General features: G+C 39.2%; 1 protein-coding gene across 1 annotated transcript in view; it reads left to right on the forward strand.

Annotated features, from left to right (window-relative positions):
• The first annotated feature begins 6,575 nt into the window (after window positions 1–6,575).
• Window positions 6,576–15,063, forward strand: part of prtga (protogenin homolog a (Gallus gallus)) — a 28,228-nt gene continuing 19,740 nt past the window's right edge. The window contains exons 1-2 of the mRNA XM_073463849.1: window positions 6,576–6,642; window positions 8,450–8,752. Coding sequence (XP_073319950.1) covers window positions 6,576–6,642; window positions 8,450–8,752 — 370 coding nt within the window. The remainder of the gene's footprint in view (window positions 6,643–8,449; window positions 8,753–15,063) is intronic.

The raw sequence follows: 15,063 nt of genomic DNA on the forward strand, positions 1-15,063 counted from the left end.
CTACTTAAAGCAAGTGTCATTTAATCATTAATGTAGTGATGTATCAACACCAGGACCAGTAACAGGCTGAACTAATTATACAGTAGTTTGTGTCTGTGTAGGCCACATATCCAAAGAAGTGAGTTCATGCAGTGTTAGATTGTGCTGAAATACTATGCATTATTATTGTACATATTGACATTGTTATTATATACACAAATATACTGTACATACAAATATAAATTTCCCTTTTACAAAATGATGAAGCATTTATTAAAACTGTTAACAGTTACTCAAAATGACAAATTGGTTATTGGTGCACCTCCTCATTGTTCATCCTTTTTAGTCTGTCATTTATGATCAATAGCCACTCATACTCAAGTTCAACACTGACTGTGTTTTAGAAGAATATATAAATGTATGTACACGATATATCTCCTGGCCAGTAGCTTATAGAAACATTATCCAACAGACTGGCCTTATCATACAGTATGTGAATTATTATGTTTTGTTGTCAATGAGTGATATCATTTTGTTTTCTTCTACTCATCATGGGTGTCTAATTGCAGCACAGTGCTCTATTTTTAAGAGTACAACTTTAAAGATTGTTTTGTTGGTTGTGTACAGATAATGGTCTGTTTTCAAGAAGAGTCATCACTTGTAATCCCTTTGTAGGAAAGCAACTGCGCTCAAGCAGTAGTTTTAACGTTTTCTGAATGGTAAAACATGTGTTTACACTACCTGCCATGTTTACAGGTCGTTGGTAAAGGAAGATATCATGGGCTGGTTCTTGTCTCTGGCAACACAATTTTATACTTATGCTTTTATAAAGTGAAGCACTTTGTTAATATCGATGAGTCTTACTTCTGAACTGTCTGAATCTTTGCCAATCTGTCACCTGCAGACTGCTTAAATCTGATCCTATGCTTCAAGTGCATATGTGTTATAAATGTTTACATATGAACATTGCTGAAAATTAGCACATTCTCTTCTTTCTCTTCTATTTAAGAATTAAGTCCTGAGGCCTTCATTTGTAATCTATTGTAGACTTTGATTGTTTATTGATGTTTTAATCTCTAAATGGAAGTACTGTTATATATGTATTGTTGTCTACAGAAGAATAATGAATAGAGCAACACTTAATTTCTGATATATAAAATTTTGTTATTATAGATTCTAATTATAACACCTATAAGTGCATTACAGCAACAACAACATGCATGTGACATATATACAACAGTTTAAGGGGTGGAATGAACTGTAGCTGTTAAATCCCAACTTGATTACTTATAGCATACCAAATTAAATATATTTGAAAAATAAAGATATGTAAAAACAATTATGCAGTGTCTTCATGTCTGTCTCTTCACATATTCAGCAGTTGTCGTCGTTATTGCTCTTGACGTGCACTTCTGTTTTTTATTCTTATCACAGATTTTCTGCATTGATTTGATGAACTGTACCCCAAGACGTTTAAGGCAGTGATGCATTGAACTTAACTTTTAATAATTTCTGGTTCTTTTCACATATTTCTCAGCATCACTTTACTTTAATTCCCCCTATTTAGTATTTATACGCAGTATGTAAACTTGATAAATGGTTTAACTGAAGCAAGTGTAGTTGCTTACGATATAGCACTTAGAATTACAATGACCCGGATGACTGACTGAGAACCTTCATCAACACGATAAATGGTTTATTACACAAAATGACTGGTATACTGGAACACACAGATTCAGAGCACAAACTTTTATTAACGTTTTGACGCAATGTGTATCTTCATCAGAGTCAAACAATTAAACTCTATATTGTACAATATATCGTAGTTGGAAAGAGATGAGTTCAGATGTTCAGTCGTGTTTGTTAACACTTATAACTCTCAAGTGAAAGCTGGTGTGTAAACATAGTGGATGAGACTGAAATACAGTCATATTGATAAAAAAATATGTGTTACCCAGAGAAGTTACATATATGTTTACAACTACGTTATAGTTGTTGTAAATATTTGTTAAATGTAATACACTGCTTTCTAGACCAGGTTTTTTTTTTTTCGCTAGAAACATTTGGGGTGCCAAATTGAACCTAACTGACCAACTTTGGCCCACAGGCTGGTCTTGACTGAGGAGTGTTTAGTTGCAGTATTTCCTTATTAAAATGAAATTTTGATGATTGCAAGAAGAGTTTGGAGGACACCCTTTGGAGCAGACATTTGCTGTTGCTTCTTTTAATCTTTTTCAACTGATATTTTTTAGGATTTTATGAAGTAAACACCATTTGACATTTAATTTTTGACAGCTGATTGTAGTTTTTTTGCTCCATTATTTCAAAGTATCCTTTTAAGTACTACAGCTGGTTTCAGAGATGTGCATGGTTTCTCCTTTGGATAGCACATGGTCTAATCATATTCTTGTGTCTTATATAGATGTAGGTGTCTGTAGTACTGAATTGTTCCAGCTGGGGGAGATATAACACATTGGACTAATTTAAGGGGCATCGCCTAACTTTAAAACTTGCCAGTGAGGAACAAAACAGTTTTTTGTTTTTTTTCCAGATCTTATTTTGCAAGAAAAGCATCAGTTCTTCTCTTTCACTTCTGCTTTTTTTTTTATCTCCAACTGTTGTCAGTCTGTCATGGGTTTTTATTTTGTTATTTATTCAAACTACATTTCACTGCATCACAGAACTAAAAGCACAGTCTGAGTTTTTATCTCAAGCTACAGATGTGATCTTTCCTGTGTGCTTGTTGACCAGCAGTATGGAATAAACATTCATATGAAGTGTTAGCTGTGGAGCAGTGGAGAGGACTCATCTCTGTGGTCGGAGCCTTTTGTGTGACTCAGCTCAACAGCACCGGTCCTAATTTCTCCACAACCCCCCTGTTGTGGCACTAAAACCCCCTTCTCTCCACAGGGGTCAGTGGAAAGGTCACACAGGACTCAGGCCGGCCCTTTTGGACACTCCTGAGGTCAGCGGGGATGGGCATGTGTGGGAGCAGGAAGGCATGGGCCTCAGCCAATGGCAGCAGGTCCCCTCTACCCACAACCTTACCAACATTCATAACCTGATAATGACTTTTACTGCATTGATCCGGCCTCAGAGCTCGACCACAGTGCACATGCAGGCCGGCCATCACTCCACCCACAAACTCTGCCATATTGGCAGGTGCCGAAACTGAATTCTTGATTAATTAAACACCCTGGGGAGAGCCTCGCTGACCATGAATGAGACCGGGCTCTCACTTTCTCACGTTATGTAAGAGAGGAGCCCACAACCTGCACTCAGGCTGTGGACAAGTATTTGGTTATGTAATACAATACAAGTACTTTTTCAGAAGAGATTTTTCTGGAAGAGATTAGATTTTTTTTTGATTAACTGGATAAATTAAAAACTTATTTTGTTTCAAATTCAGGAAAAGGCTGGCACCCCAATAGGAAATAAAGTGAAGAAATTGCAATGATGACAATGCACTCTTCCCCTTTTGTATTGCCTTTTTGCTGAATTCATTTTGGGAGAACAAACAACATATCAGTTAATTTAGGCAGAGGATCATCCATATTTTAAAATGTATTTACCAAGCGCATAAAATCTATTTTTGATATAAATGTGTATTGGTAAGGACAGCGATAGAGAAATTATATTTTGTTGCATTTATAAACACGCAGTTTTTCTTCTTAGTGTTTTTCTTCTTTCTGACTGACTGGACATCACAGCTGGGCTGCGGTCCTGCATCTGAATAAAGGTTCACACAGGGAGGGGCGAGGATCGTGGGATGAAGGGGGTTTGATCTCTCTGCACAATAAGTGATGGACATTGGATCAATATCGACATTGACACAGCAGCTGTCCTGCTCCTATCAATGCTTCCTCTTAATTGCTGGGCCCAGTTTTAAAGGACAAGAGGGAAAACTCATTTCCATTAACATTTGGTGTGCAGTTGGTCTCTGATACTGACGGATCTGCTCTCATCAATACAGCCTCAGTTGTATTGATAAGGAAAAGTGAAAGGGTCTTGGTGGAGCAAGTGAGATGACGCTGCTGGTGTATGAGGGTTGAACTCCCATTGTTACAAAATTTGCTAAAACATCCATCATGGATCAGTCAGGGTTTTGGTGTCAGGCTCACACTACACAGAAAACATAACAAGGTTATTGATACAAAGCATAGAGTGTTAATATACAGTAAATTGTGTTGAAGTAGGTTTGTTCAGGAACATTATTCAACTTAAACTTGACAGATTTTGTAGCATATAAAATCTTATTTAAAATTGCAATTGACTCAAAGGGCGGTATGTCTGTTGAACTGCATCTAAAGGCTGTCACGTGTACAAGAGTGGAGGGACAGTACTCTGTTCAACACAAGCAACTGTTATTTAAGTAGTAACTTGTGATGAAAAATACTTGAATAAAGGAAGAAATGTGTCCCCTTAACAGACAACATAAGAAAAAAACAGCACGTAAGGTCATTCTTGACTAGGAAACAGTACATTGACAAAAATCATCTTAACCCAAACTCCATTTACTGGATTTCCTTGGCGATTTCAATCTCAACTCATGGTCTTCCTCAGCGGTTGTCATGTTGTTTTCAAGTTACTTGAGCAAACTCTTAGACCTTCAGATAAACGGGTGTTTTTTGTCAAAAAAATATGTAATAAAAGTGTTATTACAGGATGTTTGGTCACTGTGAAAGGAGCCAATGTGGTATCCTTACCAAATAATTACTTTATGAATTCAACATACAGACCAATCCTCTCTAACTTGGTAATGCTGTCCAAAGGTTTGATCATCTTTGCTCTACAGGAAAGGTTTCTCAAAGATTTCCTCGTGAGTTAAAGGAGGCTCAAATCTTTTACTTGTCAAGTCAAGTTACATTTTTTTTATATACACCAAAATCACAATTACCTTTACAATGTGTACAGTGTATGAAACTCTCTTGTCTTTAGACCCTCGAGTTGAGCAAGGAAAAACTACCCCCCAAAATCCTTATTTGCATGTCTCATAAGGCCTTTCATGAAAGTGTGCAGGGTGCATATTCCCAAATAAATTAGTTTTTATACACATACTAAACACAAGCAGCGGGATCCCCTCATCTTATTTGTTCTTGTTTATCTGACATCTATTTCTGGTTACTTTTCAGGTAAACATAGCTATAAGTATTTTGCGTTCATATGGTATATTCTTATAAAATATTACACATTGCTTAGCAAAGAATGCTATCTAAAGGTAGCCTATTAAGGAAGTAATCCGACATAGTGCTGGAATACCTTCAACATAAAACACACTATTCATATATTAAAGGTCCTATATGTAAGAATTTTAGTTGAAAACATTCAACACTGAATTAAAATTACCAACAGAATGTGAAGGACTAACAGTATTGACATTATGTCTATGTGTAGAGTGGTGTAGGGATGACGTATTTTTGTAGGCTAACCCGGAAGTTAGCATCACCCTGGTTCCCTCGACAAAAAGCCTATCGGGATTTTTGAATTGGATTTTTGGAATATTGCCGAAAAACAAGCTCTGTGGCAAACACAAGTTTATGATACTTAAATGTTTTGTCCAGCAAAATTTGTGATTTTCGAAGCGTAAATTAAATCGTCAGAAGTAAAAAGCTAATGTTAGGCGATAAAAAGACTAAATTGCGGTCACGTGACTTTAACGTCACCACCGCTACGTTTTCTATAAACTGATCAATGTAGAAGTGTTAAAGTTAGAGTTAGAATAGTTTGTAACTAAAGACGGACTAGTGGTTAGATGAGTCTCCTTGTTCGCTGTGTTGACGTTTAATGTCCGTGACAACTTCTGTAGTTTCACTTAATCACTTGTTAGCAACCGTCGTTTTTAAGACACGTAAGCACTTTATGATTAAATTGTGGGACATTTAATGATGTATTTGAGGTCGCAGAACAAAACCTGTAAATATCTTAAACCTGCGGTAACCACAGACCTTATTTTTTCCGGATGTACAAAAATGCTAACTGCACTTACTCTACTACACTACTGCACTGCTCTATTGTGTTGCAACATATCTAGTGAATTTAGCACGCTAATAAGCTAGCCCTGGCTCGTCCTGATCCAAAGCGCCTGTGGTAGCAGTGTAAACAACACCAACACTCCGAATTACCGTTCCGTACTGCTAACTGCACGGCTAACTGAGCTAATTAGCTAACGGCAGCTACATTTGGCAGCAGTTAGCGGTTACGCTTGTGATATGCTGCCCCCTATTTGTTGTGAGTATGAAATTGACTTTAACAACCTGCCCAAGACAGATGTCAATTACAAAACATTATATTCCCTTTAAGTGTGAGGCAGACTCAAACAGGGAACACACTTAGAGTTGGGTCAGGGTTTATGGCGGCTGCACAGTTGTCGACAGCAGCACCAGCCTCCCTACGACCTGCAGCTAACGCTAGGTGGCGTTGGTCTGAACGCTTCAATCAGCCCTGGAGAGGTGGTTAATTGACTGTGTCCATCCCAGAGGAGGGAGACTGCACTCCTGCTGCTCTCCACACCGGCCCTCCTCTTCAGTAGCAGCGCAGTTCATCTGGAGGAAACAACTATGGGAGAGTAGCGAGCATGCACGGACAATTCATGATAAATGGCGCCCGTTAAAAGGAAATTATATCAGCGTTTGCTGTTCTTGGTGGTTTTTCTTCCAATCTCAGGTAAGACGCGTTTTCAGTGATATTTTGTGAGAGGGTTAAAACACTGAGCTGTTGTGTACATCACTGTGACTGACCCGCAACCTGCCGGTATATGTGACCGGAGCTGATCACCACTGAGCTAAGTTTAAAGCTCCTCTAACTTAACGATTAATAACTAAATGCTACTGAGAAGAGACTTGTCAACATTTATCATGAAAGCTGGTGGCTGCAAGAGACGAAGAGGTATCACAAATAACCTGATTAACCCTTTTTTTTACATTTACATATATGCTTATTAATGAAAATGTATTTTAACGACACGAAAAATGGTCGCCTACGTTACCTGTCAGGTATTAGATTTGATATAAATGGTTAAAGGTTATCAATTACATTTGTTTTATATCAGTGGTTTCATTCACCTGTTCCGTTTAACGTTTATAGCGACTCCTCCAAGTCCATACTGCTCGAGTTAAAGGTGCACTATGTAGTTTTTAATCAGAAGAGAAAGATCTTCATTGACTGATTTTTTTTTAACATTTCTAAATAAACTCCTTCATTTAATAAACAAACTGACCTTAAAGGACAACACAATTTCATACTGCTTTATTTTGGTAATGTTTGGCGGACCCTGCCACCTTTCTAGCTTCAAACAGTGTTCTGGGGACCTTGTTTTCCTCTGAGAACAGCTCGTTTATTCAGTTATGGAAAAGATAAATACTTGTGAGTTTGTATTATTCGCTCATTAATATTGTAGATATTAAAATTCTAAGTTTGAATTTCTTCTCTAAAAATACATAATGCCCCTTTAAGATAAATATAAATAAGTTAAATGCTATAAAGGACATGAAAAGATGGACTGTGGATATGCCAAAATTGCTGATGTGGTCTTGATTTGTGGTCATATTGATGCTTAAGGTGAGTAGCAAAGCGGAGCAGTGTGAAGTGGCAGTACATTTATAATGTACGGTATTAAGCAGTAGTGTGACTTTTTGATCTTCTAACTAGGATCATCAAATTACAGAGCTCAAATGAGAGACCTGGCGTGTGAATCTACTAATACAAAATCAAAACATCTCTTATCAAACATAGATCCAGTGTAGGAGATAAATTATTTGAGAAAAAGATGCATATTGTGGCCATGCTTTATGAATAGTCCCTTCCTTTGATATAGGAGAAAGTCCTGCTCTTGCAAACTTCACCTGGTTGTGAGATAAAAACATCACATAGTTGCATGTTGATGTTGTGTTATAGCTGCAGACTCTGCAGTGTATTTTGTAGATGTGTTGAATTATAGCCTTTTAGGAAAGACACAGTGTCCTTCTATTTGGACCACAAAGGTCACATTAATGAAACATTACGTAAAGCTCATGCTGAGAGTTCTGTAATAGGTTTCTTTTTAAACTAAAGGGACTAATAGGATCAACTGTTTCACCTTCAGCTGGTGACTTTATGAGCCATAAGTAATTGGATTAAAGTGGAGCGGGAAAGACTTTATGAAGCTACAATGTGATTACTGTACAGCAAAGTAGACCTCTTGCTGGCAGGCCTCCAAGCCCATCCAATGTTTCATTTCACCTCAGTAGGACGTTTTAATGTGACACTTGTCTCCTTCTGAAACTATAAACACTGATAGTACCCATTCAGAGGATAGTGAGCCCCTGACTCCAGATCTCATGCATTGATTGCATGTAAAAGGGTGATTTAAGATAGTTAGATCAGTGTGTAAAGGTTTTAAATGTTTTACTGGACTCCTGTAAGTGTTTTGTTCCTCTGCCCCGACAAATAACCACCTTCACTCCTAATGCGCTCCTCCTCTCTCTTTCTGCAGGTGTTTTATGCTTTAGCGAGTTATTTTTCATCAAGGAGCCTCATGATGTCACGGTCATGCGGCGAGACGCCGTTATTTTGGACTGTCAGGCGCACGGAGAGTCGCCCATTGACGTCAGGTGGCTCAAGAACGGAGTAAAAGTGGTGGAGAATGAACGGGTGTACCTGCTCTCCAATGGCTCCCTTTATATTTCAGAGGTGGAGAGCAGAAGAGGAGACAAATCAGATGAAGGGCTCTATCAGTGCCTTGCTCAGAACAAGTATGGCGCAATCCTGAGCCAGAAAGCCCGTCTTACAATCGCAAGTGAGTATCATGCTGGAATCACATCGGAAACACAAGGATATGTGATGTAATGTAGGGTGAAGGACAACTGTATTCATGTCCCAAACTTGTTGCATCCTGACTGTTTGCTGCCATTAACTTACAATAATCAGTGTGTGAGATTAAGATCTCCTTGTATGAGTCATCCAAGGAGATTTAAAGTTATTCACATTTCTGTTTATTTAGTGTTTTTTTTTCTGCTCAGCTTTGATGGTAGCAGTGTAGAAAGAGTTGACAAAGTCTTCAAAGTTAGAGCCCAAAAAAGATGCTGTTTGGAAGGGGAATATGCCCATTGGTGTGTAAATGAAGGAGCAGCAGATCTGAAAGGTTAGGAGCTGTCCAGGATACCGGCTCTCCAATGCTAAAGAGCAGATGACCCCTATTCACAAGCGGGGGCTTTCATGTTATTGCACCCTGATCGCTTGAGGAATTGTTCTTTTGGAATTCTTTCTCCTCCAGTGCTGTGCGAGCTGGCCTCATATTTTAAGGGGGAGTAGAGAAGCTTCAGGCAGAGTTGATCTTTTGGGACCTCCTACACCACGGGCCATGTGTCCTGCTGTGCCACTTTTGCAGCATGTATATGTTAACACTTTCACCCCGCCGGCAATGCATTCCCATGTGTACTAAAACATGCATTTTTTACATTCTGTGCAGGATTAAATTAAATTACATGTTTTGGACAAATGGAGTGCAGTTAGTGTAAGTTACATTGTTGTTGAGTTCAATGCTCTCTGGTAGAGATCCCAGTTGTAACTCAGATATTTTCTGGTCCTGAAAAAGTATATACATTTTTTAATTAATTGAGTAGTTTACCTGCTTTATAAGAAGTTAAGAGGTGGTAAAGGCTGCCAGTAACCTTTACAAGTTTGTTTTAAAATGGCACTTAGACCTGCTTGAGGGTCTATCTGGAAGCTCATAAAGTTTGCACATACCTGAGAAATGCTCAGTTGAAGGACACAGAAGTAGCAGTGGGGGTTGTTGCGAGTGGTGTGTGCACACACACATACACGCACACACACAAATGTGAATTGCTGTTTCCCAGTACCACTGCCTTGCCCCCGAGTGTCTAAATGACCAAACTTTATTGCAGGTCTTACCAGGTCAGTAGGGGCTGGAGGCTTTGCACACAATTGTTTTCTGCCTCAGTACTCTGGTGAAAGGGTGAAAAGCTTTTCACTCTGACTGTTTTTGTCCACACTGCCCCCACCCCTATTCTCGCAGAAGAAAAAGGTTAGTTTGGGGGCAATTGTTTGTCCGGGTATCAGTGGACAGAACAGCTGGACCTGCTCACCACAGCAAGGCTAATTACATTAAGTGTAAAAGTTAAAGATCAGAGATTGATTCTAAGTTGGTCCTAATTAAACAGCATGGCTCTTTTTTATCACAGGCCTATTGCATGGAAAAGTATGCAGAGACGGCAACATGTGGTCATTTGTCTTTGATTTATTTAAACTTGAGAAAGACTCTGCATGAAGTTCAGTTTATCATGAACATTTTGATCTAAATCTCTAAGTATCCCAAGGTCTTTTCTCATGTTAAATCCTGAGCTAAAAGATGGATAGTGTGACATGTAGAGTGTGACAGAGCTGATTACATACCCCTCTTTATCACTCTTGTGACCGTTTTCTTTCCAATAGCTAAGTGAGGATAACATCAGGAGTGTTTTATACCTCAGGTGTAGGGTTGGTACCCATTGTGTGCTTTTTAATCCTTTGCTCATATGTTGAAGCTGTGGACCTGCTAGTTTGTCTTTGAGGAATGTGATAGTGATGGAGGGTAAACCTAAACATTGTGTTGCTAAAGCACAAAGGTGAGAAGGGATTTGGCCGTGATGAAAAGGAATGCGATATTTGAGCCTCACCATGTGACATTTGTCAATAGACTTCAGATTGATGGGGATTTCAGTCTAGAGATTGCCTCCTGAGTTGGCTCCCTTTTTTGGGCTCTTGCACCTTATGATCATTGGTACATAATAAGGCAGGAAAACTGAGGAATACTTAGAAGCATGGCTCAGCTGTGGCCCCTTAGTGTTGGTTTCGGACATGTTGGCAGTCATGGACCAGTCAGTAATGTTAATGCTCTGTTGTACCCTGGCATTATTGATGCTAGGGCGGCACTTTATGAAAAAAACCCCATCACATTGCAATTATTTTGACAGATAATACCATTGTGATATGCTTCACAATTATTGAGAATGATCATGATTTTATTTTCACTTAAAGAATACTACTAAAATCATGATGGTGTGACATTTGTTAAAGTTTGTACCAAGCAAACATGTTTTCTTCCATCTGGAGAACAAGATGTGTAGTTCTGAGTTGTACACTCAACCCACTGTTTTAATGACACTGACAAAGAAACTGTATTCAACGTGGATCTGTCACATGTCATCTGTCAGCGCATCTCTAATCTGGTTCTGGCACCAATAGCTTTGTTGTCATTTGGTCGAAAATTTGGAAAGAAGATGATTACTTGCAGAGTACTATCTCTGTTTTAGAGAGTGTATTCCAAGTAAAACGAGAACTATAAAGCCTTTAAGTCCTATTAAACTGGGGTTATCCAGCAAAAAAAGTTCATTGTATTGTAAGGGCATCCTAGATTACAGTTTGTGTGCTTGTTTCTGGCTCTGATGCAGATGTTACGATGTTAAGTATTATTCATTATTCATGTTTAAAGATGAACACTTTAAACATGAATTGGAAAGAGCTGCTGCTGTTCACTCACAAAGTTTATTTTACCTCACTGATGTGGCCATAGGCAGCCAGGCCAGGACCACCAGCATTATTTTAAGTTGCTAAGGAATGCTTCAGACTTGCACTGGCTCGGCACAATTAGAAACTCCAATAAGACGAAAGCAAACCTTGCACAGTGTGAGCTGTGGTGTGAATGAATGAGGTGGCCTTAAGTGAGACAACTCAAAGCCTGGAATCTTGTTTTTCTCCTCTGCTGGACACGAAAGGTTACCATGGTTCCCCTGAACGGCAGGCCCAGAGGTCAAAGTTTTCTTTAAATTGTTCAATAGATGGTGGGCAGTGAGACAGAGTGCAGGACTTAAATCTTTCCTACAATAATGCTGGTTGCTCATTTCATTTTATCAGTTGCTGCGGTAGAGTCATCAGTGGGTCTGCTTTTTTTTTCATGAGCATCTTTCGCTCTCTTATCTGACTTTCTGTAACAACAACTTTTCTACTTACTTTTACAATTCCTCTTGATAAAGGATGAAACTGTTGTTAAAACCAGAATGTAGACAGATTGACTTCTTCAACTCTGTGTTGTGATATGGAGATTAAAAACAATGAAGCCACTGTGTGTGGTGAGTGGAGGTTTGCTGTTGAATGATTGGAAAACTTTGTGGCAGAGATAAGGGATTGGAGGAGGGGATGAATGCTCCTTCCAACACTGCTCCCCCACTGCCCGGTCGGTGCTTTGAGAGGTCACGCTGCTCATGGGAATAGTTCTTTGTTTTGCCAGGCCATGGTCACTTGACTGTCCTGCAGCCTGGGTGTAGCAGCAGCACATCTGCCAGGCAGCTAGTGATTGATTTGTGGGCTTTTTCAGCACTGCATTCTTCTCCTTCTTGCTTATCAGCCCTCTGTTTTTCCAGAGGCTTTTATTAATGTTCAGTGAGGTCACTGAAAATTGTAAAGGACTCATCACTCAGTTAAATTGCTGTGTTTTTCAGTAGGAGTTCTGGAAAGAGTAAAGGTAGAATTAGTTTATTTTGGTGTGGTCGAGGGTCACCATTAGGTTTCAATGTTGTGAGTTTGTCACGGTACCATAACCATATGAGAAAATCGCAGTTTCAAGTTATCACGGTATCAAGTTATAGACATATATTATTATGAGTTACATTTAAAGGAATGAAAATCATTTCAGAAATGTATTATGTACTAACAAACAAGAAACTTGATATAAACTTGAAATATATATATATATTATTAACATTGATACAGAAGAAGATAAGCAAAGATTATAGATAAGCAAATATTATAATACATTGTTCAATAACCGTCAGTTTTCATACCGCAGTATACCTTGAAACTGGTATAAGAGAAAGTACATATTGTTTAATATTAAACATGTAAAATGTGCTTTGGTGTATATCACTATGACAGTGCTGTCAGTGTTTAAAGATCGTGCCGATGTTTCATTTGTGGGATCAGAGTGTAGAGGAGTGTCCAGCATTAGCTTGAAACAGGTACAAAGTTTCCATTCACAGTATTATTTAGAATGACAGCTGTAAAACTATATGCACAAAAGTAAAGGCCATAAAACAATTTTTTTGATTGTTAATTGTGCTGCTGGTGCCCTTTTAAGTTGGAGTACATCACTGTTTGGACAACAAAATCTGTGGCTCAGATGCAGTTATACTACCCTGAGCTGTGTCCTGGCTGAGAAACTGACCAGAGTAACCAGAGGAGAGAGGGCTGAACTAATTCCTGGTATTTGTAAGGGAACCTTTGTTTGGGCCTGACCTGTCCACTGACCTTCAGTTTGTTGAGCTGCTGGCATCAGCAGGCCCATCTGTTGCAAGTTGAAGTGAAGCAACTCGAGCTTTACTCTTCAGGTTCAGTTTGGACGATAGAGAGAACGTACTGTAATAAACCAGGAAGGCATTTGGACAGACCTGTGTACTGTGTATGTGTAGCTTTGAATTTTGAACTATGTATGTTGCTGTCACATTAAACGGATGCTTCTCTCACTTCTGATTGAGAGAGAGAAATAGACAGCTTTCAGTTCATCACATTGCAATCCATTCAAGCTGTGGTATACTGTATACTGACCATACTGCAACAGCTGGGCCGTGTATATTTTTTTTATTTGTTGTGCTAGCAGCAACTGGCTGATGTCATCGATACAGCAGAGGAAGATATCATTACAAAACAGCATTTAAAAACGTCCCAGCTGGAGAACAAACAGAGGGATTTCTAGGCAGTTAGTAGGGCAGCAGTGAGCAGCAGGGCTGGTTTCGGGTGGTCATGCAGGGCTCTGCCTGAGTCGGGTGCTAAACAGGATTTGTGGAGGTCAGAGGTGAGAAGTGAGATTGCTGGGAAGGACAGTTTCTTCATGCTTTTGTGGAAAAGGCTGAGCAATTCATTCTGTGTTAACTTTGAGTTGGCTGAAATGTTATGGCCAACAAGACCAAAGACTTTATATTAATGTGTTTTGGTAGAATAAAGAAAATGACAGACACATGTACTTGCTCTCGAACACACAAATAGTAGATCGCTGGATGAGTTAACACAGATTATTAAAGAAAATCACAAAGTGGTTTGCATGTTTGCCTTGATCATGTCATCTGCACATTAGATGCCCCTCGGCAAACATCAACGCTCAGAGCAGAAGGTCAGCCTTCTATTTTCAGAGAGGAGAGCTCTGGCCAATGCTCGACAAGCCCTAGCAGCTATAGATTTTCCACCTTGTCTTAGTAGTTTATCAATAATCAATGATTATCCTGCTGTTTGTCAATCTGGCATCATTTGACTGAATGGAAAAGCAAAGAAGTGAGGGAGAGGATGAGTGCAGCTCATCTCTCATGCCCTGCAGGCACATCACTTCAGCACATTAATGGCATTTTTGTAAGAGACTGCGTTAACACGGGGGGTGGGAGAGGATGGGTGTGGGAATGAGGAGGGGGTTTGAGTGCCTCTCTCTACTTCTGTGTTCACATCAAACAACCACAGTGGAGCTTGGAGGGGTAACAGCTCAGGACTAATTTGATTAAATCTGTCTGTGGTGAAAGGATCTGATGACAGTTTGTCTCTTAACAGCAAGAACCATTTCAGGAACATTTACCCTCACAGTCTTTGAAAACATCAACGCATTTAATAAACAGATTCATTTCATACTGCTGTCATGTCCCTTGTATCAGGTACCATCATGGCGCTATGACAGTGAAAAAAAAATAGACCCAGCAGCCGTCATAAAATACAGCAATCTACAACAAATTTAACAGTTATAATGAATACATACATTTCTTTTAAAATAATCAGAAATACAAATTAATCTTTAACCCTAACTGTCACCCATACCTTGGTCAAAATGAGACGCTCTTTCCTCCACAAATGTCAGCTTGATTTGAAGGCAACTTGTGTAAAAGTCATAATTCACTGAAGCCCTCCTGCGGTTTAGCACCACAACACCTGGCAACACTGCTTACACATAGCCATCTATCATGGCCCACATACACACTACTGTGTGTTTATGGCAGTGGAGGGATTTCCTGTGGACCTTTCTCGAAAGCAAAGTTTACCACAGCGTCGAATTGTGTGTCTGTGGAAAAATAGACAGAT

This window comes from Pagrus major, chromosome 4, assembly GCF_040436345.1.
Source record: "Pagrus major chromosome 4, Pma_NU_1.0".
NCBI lineage: Eukaryota > Metazoa > Chordata > Actinopteri > Spariformes > Sparidae > Pagrus > Pagrus major.